The sequence below is a fragment of the Glycine max genome, chromosome 10 (genome assembly GCF_000004515.6).
Source record: "Glycine max cultivar Williams 82 chromosome 10, Glycine_max_v4.0, whole genome shotgun sequence".
Lineage (NCBI taxonomy): Eukaryota > Viridiplantae > Streptophyta > Magnoliopsida > Fabales > Fabaceae > Glycine > Glycine max.
In genome coordinates, this window is record NC_038246.2 from 12,276,658 (window position 1) to 12,286,870 (window position 10,213).

The 10,213-nt window shown below is 37.2% G+C and overlaps 1 protein-coding gene across 1 annotated transcript; it reads right to left on the reverse strand.

Annotated features, from left to right (window-relative positions):
- Window positions 1-2,975: 2,975 nt before the first annotated feature.
- On the reverse strand, window positions 2,976-5,640 carry LOC100806249 (coiled-coil domain-containing protein 75-like). The gene is given in 4 exon segments (NM_001255374.1): window positions 2,976-3,449; window positions 3,598-3,663; window positions 4,075-4,605; window positions 5,500-5,640. Coding segments are annotated over 4 exon segments (789 nt in total). The 5' UTR covers window positions 5,632-5,640; the 3' UTR covers window positions 2,976-3,389.
- Window positions 5,641-10,213: the final 4,573 nt, after the last annotated feature.

The window sequence follows — 10,213 nt, forward strand, 5'->3', positions numbered from 1 at the left end:
AAGGGATGTCCTAATGGTATGAAGTGGGCATATTTAGTGAGTTGGTCAACCACTACCAGGATTGTATCCTTCCCCTTGGATTTGGGTAGTCCTCTAATAAAATCCATAGAAATATCTGTCCATACTTGAGTAGGAATGGGTAATAGCTGTAGCAATCCTGCTGGAGACAAGTTGTCGCTTTTGTTTCTTTGACAGACTTCGCAAGTAGCAACAAAATTCTTGATATCAGTTTTCATCCCTTCCCAATACACTAGACTTGCTATTCTTTTGTAAGTTCTAAAGATGCCTGAATGTCCTCCTACCAATGATGAATGAAATTCTTTTAAAATGATTGGAATTCGGGAGGAAGATTTTGATAGCACCAATTTTTCCTTGTAAAATAACTTCTGATCCCTCAAAGTATAGCCCATATGAGATGCAGGATCAATAATCAGGTCTTGCATGATTTTCTATAACTTGTCATCTTGTTTGATCTCTTCTGTCCATTCCTCGAAATCGTGAATTTGTAAAACTATCATGGCACAATAGGAACTTCTCCTAGAAAGGGCATCAGCGGCAGAATTTTCCTTCCCTGGCTTGTACTGTATTTCAAAATCATATCCTGCCAATTTGGAAATCCATTTGTATTGTTCCTCACCGAGCATCCTCTGTTCTGTCAAAATTTTCAAACTTTTTTGGTCAGTTTTGATAATAAAATGGTTTCCCAACAAGTAGTGTCACCATTTTTGGACTGCTTTCATGACTGCCATCAATTCACTATCATACACCGATTTTCTTTGGTTTCTTTCAGATATGGTTGTGCTCCAAAAGGCTAAGGGTCTTCCTTCTTGCATTAGAACCGCTCCTAATCTAGTTCCACAAGCATCAGTTTCAACCACAAAAGGCTTTGAAAAGTCAGGTACTACTAATGTAGGCAAACTAGTCATGGCTTGCTTAAGTTGTTCGAAGGCAGTTTGTGCCTCTGGACTCCATTGGAAGGCATTTTTCTTCAACATGTTGGTCAATGGCCTAGCTATTTTTCCATAATTATGAACAAACCTCCTGTAATAGCCAGTAAGGCCTAAGAATCCCCTTAAGCTAGTGACATTCTTGGGCGTAGGCCATAATGTCATTGCTTCCAACTTCTGAGGATTTGTGGATGCACCTCTAGCGGAAATAACATGTCCTAGATATTCCAAGTTTGCTTGGCCGAAGGAGCATGTCTTGCCGTTGATCTTTAATTCACTTTGTTGCAATAATGTCAATGCATTTCGCAGTTGCTTATGTTCTTCCATGGAAGGGCTATATATTAGGATATCATCAAAGAATACTAAAATGTATTTCTGGAGTACTGGCCTTAAAACTTCATTCATTAATGATTGAAAAGAAGAAAGTGTGTTAGTAAGTCCAAATGGAAGTACCATAAATTCATAGTGGCCTTCGTGTATGCGGAAAGTGATTTTTGCAATGTCATCTTCCTTCATTTCGTTCACAAAAATGTCCCTTAAATGTTCTTCACCAACATTTTGCAGCATTCGTGCAAATCTTTCGAATTGCGTACTCTTCCACTATTTTTTCTTGTTTAAGTGCAAGGCGGGCAACAAAAGGGTTGAGAGTGGCTGAGGTTTGGAATCTTTCAAGAATGACAACTTTGAAATCGCCCCATCCAATATCAGAATTGCAAGTCTCCCACCATTGGAACCAAGATAGCGCCTTTCCATCTAGTGTCACCATAACTACTTGAATTTTCTCTTCTTCCAGTATATCTCTCATTTGAAAGAAGCATTCCAATTTATTTATCCAACTATAAACATCAGATTCCCCATCATATATGGGGATTTCCAATTTTCTCCATCGTTTTATTTTTCCTTCGCCGGTGTGGTTTTTGGGAGTCTCTTCTTTATTAACGGAACCTTTAGGTGTGCCATCATCTGAATGCTTGGACAAATTTTCCATTATGGCTTCTAGGCGCGCAAAACGTGTTTCAAGTTGTTGTCGTTCTACATCTCGTTGTTGTCATTCTGCAACTTGGTTTTCTCGCTCCGCCATTAGCATCTCCAAAATTCTCTCCATTGTGTCTGGATTTTCAAAATTAGATCGAGTTGTCACCATTGTTGGAAACAAGCACCGGATCAGTGCTCTGATACCAAATTGATATGAGCAGATAAAAATGGAACAGATTTGAAAAGATGAAACAAAAAATTTTCTAGATAATTTGAGATATTTTATTACACAAGTTTTCGAGAGTCTGTCTCTCCACAATTCAGATTCTTCCTAATTCCCGAGTGACTTTCCCATTCTGGTTTACTTCTATTTATACTACATCTAATGGACACAATTATTCTGAATGGTTATGACTGTTTCCAAGGGTCATGCCCCCTTGATTTGTATCTCCTGACCAAGCACCCCTTATGCAAATCATAACGGTTGGTTGTGATTGTTCCCAAGGGTCATGTCCCCTTGATTCACATCTCCTGACCTTGCACCCCTTGGACGGATCATAACGATTGGTTGTAACTGTTCCAAAGGGTCATGTCCCCTTGATTCACATCTTCTGACCTTGCACCCTTTGGGTGAAACGTAACTATTAGGTGGTTTACACCCTTTGGATGAGTTGTAACTGTTGGATGGTTTACACCCCTAGGGTGTTGTGCGCCCTACTGCTGGTGGTCCATGATTATTGCTTCTCTTGCTCGCTGTTTGCGAGTGTACACCTTGGTGATGTGTGACTTATGCTTATCAATCATCATTTCATCACCATATTGTAATCGGTACCTCACCCACTCTTCCAACCTCAAAACCAAAATAAAAAATCCATCCTAGATCTTGGCTCTTACATTTATATGAATTTAAATTTTTTTGTCTAATTTTATAGGAGAATACTAGGCAACCAAAAAAAAAAGTTCACCATAAATTTTGCCTGAATAAATTTATATCCATTCTTCAAGAGATGGTTAATTTCTACTATTAATAAACATCAATACATCTGGTGGATATTTGCTAAAATTTTGATATAATATCCACATCAAGTTCAGGTAAGAATGTCCGGCCACAAACTTTTTAAATGCAGTCTAAAATTAAAAAATTGACCAAGTAAAATATTGTGAAATTTTCCAGTATGTATTGAAAGTTTCACAAACTGTATACGAACCAATCCATTTCCTAAAAGAGGGCAGGCCACGATGTCCCTCGGCATGGATGAAGATGAGGCAACCTCCTATCTAAATTGTAACGAGACCATAGACACAATTCACCAGCGTATTGGCACAAGAAGCGCCATAAGTTCAATCATCCACCAGATGTAAGCTTATCCAGCTCCGTTGGAGTAAGCATTAAAAAAGCTTCCAGCACTTGCTTGACAAACACAGCAAATCTGATAGTGTACACTGTTCACATCAGAAATCTTCAATTTAGTGGTCATCTTCATTGGTTCCAGGGCAGTTGGCCAAAAGGGCATGGTTCGATTCATACTGTACAAATAAGGAGGAAGAAAAAAGTATTGCAATCAAAGTTAGAGGCTTCTTTTTTGTCAACCATGCTGAATTAGCTATTTCATCTTATAATATATTAAAATAAGCTTTTACAGACTACTTAGAAGTAAATCTGGTGTTTACTCACTTGGCATCCACAAAAGAGGCAATAATTAAATTCATCCCTCAGTTTCATCAAAACATCGTGCAAGTCCTGCATCCATTACATTCCATCACCAACACCATCAAAGTTGAAACCAATGCAAATATAGATTAACTAAGTTCAACAATAATGAGCTTAAAATAAATGAATTAATAGAATTTCAGAATGCAATTAAAAAAACTATAGGAGAAACTAGTAAGAAGAATCCGAAGCTCAATAGTTTGTCTATAGAAATAATTTATGGCAGAATATTATGGTGTCGATTGACTCGTGTAGCCGACCCAATCTAGTAGGAAAATACTTCGTTATTGTTTTTTAGTAGTAAAAAATCTAGAAATAATGATCATGGGAAGAAAACGCAAGTATGCAGTTTCCATACTATTTTTTGGCATGCAACATAAATGAATACCAAAAAACTAGGTTAAAAGAAATATGTGAAAAGGATATGGTTAAGTTACACACCTCTTCTGTTATTTCTTCCTCTTCTTCTTCTTCACCCTCTGCAACATCGTCATTCTTTTGTGGCTCCACAATTACCCTATTCTCCAGTTGGTCAAGGGCAGCCTTTGCCTTATTGTAATTAATTATAACTCTCCTACTCTGCCACTGTGACTTCTGCCTAGACCCAAATTCTTTCATTAGGTCCTCCTCTTTCCTTCTTTTCCTGTCCATCATGATTTCCTCCTTTTTCCTCTTCTCCTTGTGGGGGTCTTCTAAGCCTACACCAGCTCGTGACCGTCGAATTTCAATCCCCACTGGTTCAGCCCTGCCCGAGCCTTGCTTGCCTAGGGCAGAACCTGGAGAATAACCCATCTGTTTGAGAAGCTTAAATCCAATGTTGGATTGTGGTATTGGAGCTTCCACTTTCGCTAATGTTTGCTCATCCTCTTCTTGTTGCTTCCTTTCTCTTTCAAGTTTTCGCCGTTCTTGCCAGTTAAGAGTTTTCAACCAGTTCTTGGAAGAGTTGACTGAAGGATCTTTCTTGCTGGAAATCTGCATGGTATAAAGGGAGATATCATCACTGTGTATGTTACCTGTAAATTATAAACTAAAAGGCTAAGGAAAATTAAGCATCTAGCAATAACTCTTTGAACAAGAAAACAAAATAACCCCATGTATTCATGCTTCATTTTTTTACTAAATACATGAGACATCAACAATGACAGTCAAAGCTTAAAATTTACATTCGATCATTTTTTTATTTTAATTCTTAAAAGACTAACCTATGAAGTCGAGTGTACCTTTCGAGGTCTAATTTTGAATATTTACTCCTACTTTTCCACAGACACAACTTCTGTCCACACACATACACATACACGCACAAAGTTTGAAAATGCGGTCTGCAAAAACAATTGTGACTGCAACATCAACGTTTTTCATGTCTCTGCAACCGCAATTGTAGTTACAGCTACAATCATTAACATTTGTCTGCAATATCAAGGATTGCAGCAAAAGTGAAACCTAGACTACAATTTAAAACCGATATATATATATATATATATATATAAGGAACTAAAGGGATTGGTAAGCAAAACAGACTATTTTACATGCAACACAGATTTACAGAAATTTAAAAATAAATAAATAAAAAATTCTCCCTAGGAAATGTAGCTGTATTAGAATAACTGCATAATGGGAACCAAACTGATTAGTAATTACATCAAGCACCACCTTTTTCTTCAGAACTTAGACTTTTAAATTTGAAGCCCAAATTGTAAAATCACGTGACTAGAGGGGAATGGAAAAGGGGGAAGCTTGAACACCCAATTTCATTCAAATACGTGACTTGTTGAAAGCTATGCGTCTCTTTCTCTCTTTTTTAAGCGAGTAAAATTCTTCCAATACGACAACGAAGAAGGGTAAAACGGGGAAGGAAGAAGAAGTCACCTTTTTGGACGAAGACAACTTAGCAGGTTCGAGAGCATCGGAAGGAAGAAACTGAGAAAGGTCACCCATGTAGCCATCATCTTCTTCTTCTTCCTCGCTTTTGCTCTCTCTGTTCGCCGGTGATTCGTCCATGGCCAAAAACAACATAAGCCGCGGTGGGCTTACGAAGAGGCGCAATGATAATGTAAGGGGGATTTTCTTCCGGTCGGTGAGTGAAAAATAAAAAACACTCTTACATATAGTATAAACAGATTCATAATCCGTAAAAAGTAATATTGAAATTGTTGAAAATAGGCTGGATGTAAAGAAAACGGGGTGTTGCTAGGTGCACCCAGCATTTTAAGTGAATGGGCAAAAATACCCTTCACTTAAAATTTAAAATCTATACACCCAGCACTGTTCACGCATTCCGTACCTTCCTCTTCCATGCGCCATTTGGTTGTTTTTGCACTGCCTTTTGAGCTTCTTCTCTTCCTGGCACTGTTTCCTTTCATTGGAGGTTCGTTTGCCGCGCATTGGGTGGTTCGTTGTCGACATTGAGGACCTGCAGCTGCATTTTGCTGTTCTACCGTTGAGGTAAGCTTCGCGTCTCCGTCGTTTTCATTTTTCCTTTTGTGTGTTCGTACGGATCAACATGATCCATAACTATTATATGATCCGTATAACGCATACGGATCAAGTTGATCCGTATGACTCATACATATCATGTTGATTCGTAGGACCTTTTTTAATTCAAATAAAAAAAAATTAAACATAGGTATTTATGTTTTGAAAAATGTTTTTAAATAGGTAGTTTATTTGTTAGTTTTGTTTTTAAAAATAGGTACTGTTTTTGTTTTAAAAAATATTATGTATGATTGCATGGTGTTATGAAATAGTTATAAATTTTAATAGTAAATATATGAATTTTGTAGTTGTTTATTTTTATTTTATTTCAATGAAAATAGTCATATATTATTTAATTATGTAGTTGTTATTTTATTATGAATTTTGTGTTTTAATTATGTAGTCATATATGGTATTATGAAATAGTTATAAATGGTGTTATTTTATTTCAATGAAAAATAGTCATATATTATTTGTAGTTATAAATTTTGTAGTTATTTATGTTTATTTTAATAGTAAATATTGAATTCGATCAAAAAATGCATGTGTGTCAAAATTTGCAGATTATGGTTAGAACTAGAGGGTTAGGTCGTACCTTAGGCAGAGTTATAGGTAGAGCCCTGGGGAGAAAGGATCATCAGCATTCAGATGATGTTCCCCAGTGGTGAAGGCCTACAACATCCGCACGTAGGTGTTGCAACATGCCTTTTTGCGGGCGTGCGAGGTGAGGCTCACGGGTGCGCTTTCCAAAGGAGGAAAGATGCGCGGAGTCGCCACCAACGTTTATTTGTGGAAAACGTCGGAAAAACCGAAGGAAACCGGTCAAAACGAAAATTCTAAGTTCGTGAGTTGTATTTACGTTTGAGGAAGGTATTAGCACCTCTCACGTTTGTCTCAAAGGACAACAACCTATTTTTTAGAATTGTGAAATTGTGTTATCTTACCTTTTGATTTCTTTTTATTTTTGAGGTCAACAAAAGCGGGGCTCTTGCTCCTACGTACCCTCCATCGAAGAGGAAATCAGACCTACGTAGTTCTTTTTTAAGAGTGAATTAAGCGATTCTTTTTACTTGAAGGGTGATCATTTTAAGGCGTTGGACCTTAAAAATGATCCATTTACTTGATAAGAAAAACTGAGATGATAAACTTTTAAATCCTTTTTAGTGACTTTTTTGTGGACGAGCTTGACTAGGCGGGTTGATTTTAGCCTTAGTTTCACTTTAGTTATTAGTCAATTCAATTAAGAATGAGAAATTCCAAAGAGAAAACATCTGATTGATTTTTCGCTTCATTTTACTAGAAGGTATTTTTTGATTATTATATTATTTATTTTACCTCTTTTTTGATTTCCAACGTGGTTACGGCACGATCGAACGGTCGGAATTCATTTTAACAGAAATTAACGGATATTACAAATCAAATGATCGGTAGAAATTTATTTTATTTTTTGATTAGGCGGGAAATGACTTAAATAAATGACTGAAGCATGTCAAAAGGGGGTACGGAAAGTAAATGAAAACGAGAATAAAAGTACATGAAACAAATGGGGACCACCACGGGTACATAGAATGAATTGAAAAGCTCGGTTTGGGGTACTTACCAGTTGAAGATCGAAGAAAACGAAGAACGAACGATGAATGTCGAAGAACGGTTGAAAATCTTTGCGTAATTATCCACAGAAACGTTACGGAAGCGCCTCGGCTTGGATTTTCTTCATGGAAACAATTTTCCTCAGCAATTTTAAGAGAATACGAAGTGCCAAGAAGGCTGAACCCCTTTCCTCTTCACTCCTCCCCCTATTTATAGCAAAATAGGGGAGAAGCTTGCCACCCAGCTCGCCCAGGCGAGCAAGGTTGCTTCCTCCAGAAGCAACCGCCTTATGGAGGAAGAATTTGGAAGGCCCAAGTGGGCCTAATTGCTATTTGTACCCCCATTTTTACTAAATGCACCCCGCTTTACTTTTTTTTGGTGATTCTTTTTCCGTAACGTTACGAAACTTTACGAATTTCGTAACGATACTTATTTTTTTTCCGTAAGGTTACGAATCCTTACGGATCATGTATTTACTCTTTTTTAGCTTTCGAAGAAGTTACGGAAACTCACGGATTGCGCAACAACACCTCCTTTTGGTTTCCGCCACATTACGGAATTTCACAGATCGCGTAACCCTGCTTCCTTTTGATTCCCGACGCGTCTCGGGACTTACATATTGTGCAACAAAGGGTGCCAAGTATCTTGAAGCGGCCAATCAAAGGTTGCATGTCATCAAGTAATAATCCCCAGACGAAATTAGGGTATGAAAGTTGCCCCTCTTTACTTACCTTTTATCGGAGATAAGAGGAAAGCAAAGATAAGACACTGATTTCGTCCGTCTTGCCCTTTCCGTGATTAGTCTATGACGACTCTCGTCTCTACTTCTTCTTTTTTCTGCACAACACAAAACAAAATACAAACAACAACAAAAACAACAATAATATAATATACATATATACATGTTTGGCGAAGGAATCAATCGGGAAAATAACAAAGACCACATTTCCCAGTCAAGAGGATTCGCACTTGACGGAGGAGGACACATGAACAGTGCTAGGCAATCAATTCATGGGGCTCCGAATAAAAGGCGAGAATGGAGAATTGCACTAGGCAATCACTACGCATGGCTCCAAACTCATTGGTGGATGAATCAATCGGGAAAATAACAAAGACCACATTTCCCAGTCAAGAGGGTCCGCACTTGACGGTAAAAAACACATTGGAGAATGGAGGATTGCACTAGGCAATCACTATGCATGGCTCCAAACTCATTGGTGGAGGATGCATGAACGACAAATCAATTCATGGGGCTCCGAATAAAAGGCGAGGATGGAGAATTGCACTAGGAAATCACTACGCATGGCTCCAAACTCGTTGGTGGAGGAATCAAACGGGAAAATAACAAAGACCACATTTCCCAGTCAAGAGGATCCGCACTTGACGGTGGAGGACACATGAACAGCGCTAGGCAATCAATTCATGGGGCTCCAAATAAAAGGCGAGAATGGAAAATTGCACTAGACAATCACTACGCATGGCTCCAAACTCGTTGGTGGAGGAATCAAACGGGAAAATAACAAAGACTACATTTCCCAGTCAAGAGGATTCGCACTTGACGGTGGAGGACACATGAACAGCGCTAGGCAATCAATTCATAGGTAAGGGTGGGAATTGGCCAGGCCAGGCTTTAAAAGGCCTGAGCCTAGTCTACGATTAATTTTTGAGGCCTGAGCCTGGCCTATAGCCTATCAAAGGCTTTTATTTTGGCTCGGCCTGGCCTATTTAAAAGCCTAGCCTGGCCTGGTAGCCTATTTAAAAATATTCTTCACATTAAATCTTTAATATTCCTAGTTGTTTTCACCAAAAAAAAAATAACACACCTTCTATAATAGGCTAAACAAGGCCTTAATATATAATTTGCCTTAATTTTTAATCTAACGTTAATTTAGTTGGTGGTCCTAAAAATATATTAATAATATAAACAGAAATCACCAAATGATATAAAATCATCTAAAACAAAAGAAAACCTCATACTTGAGGTAGTATCATCCAAGTCTATCAAACCAACATATTAATTATTACAATAAAAAAATAAAGCCTACATCTCCATTCTATTTGAACAGAACCGGTGCATAAAATATCTACCAATAAAATTAATAGTAACGTCATTTTATCATTAGCTCCTCCATATTCACTATAAGATAGGATATGATTTTTGTATAGAAACGTAATAGGATATGATAGGATATGATTTTTGTATAGGAACGTAATAAGATATGATAGGATATGATTTTTGTATAGGAATGTAGAATATGATAGGATATGATTTTTATTTGCTCTAGAATACAGTAACGTAATAAAAGAAAAAGGAAACCTAATAGGAATAGAAAAAGGAATTGTTAATAGAAATAAGAAAACTAATAAAAATAATGAGAAATATAAAGAAACTCACACCTTGTAATTAAAATTTTATTTAATTATAGGAATGGAATCTGCTAGTTTTTTTTAAAAATAATATTAATTGTACCCAAAAAATTATATATATATATATATATATATAGGCCGGCCTATCAGA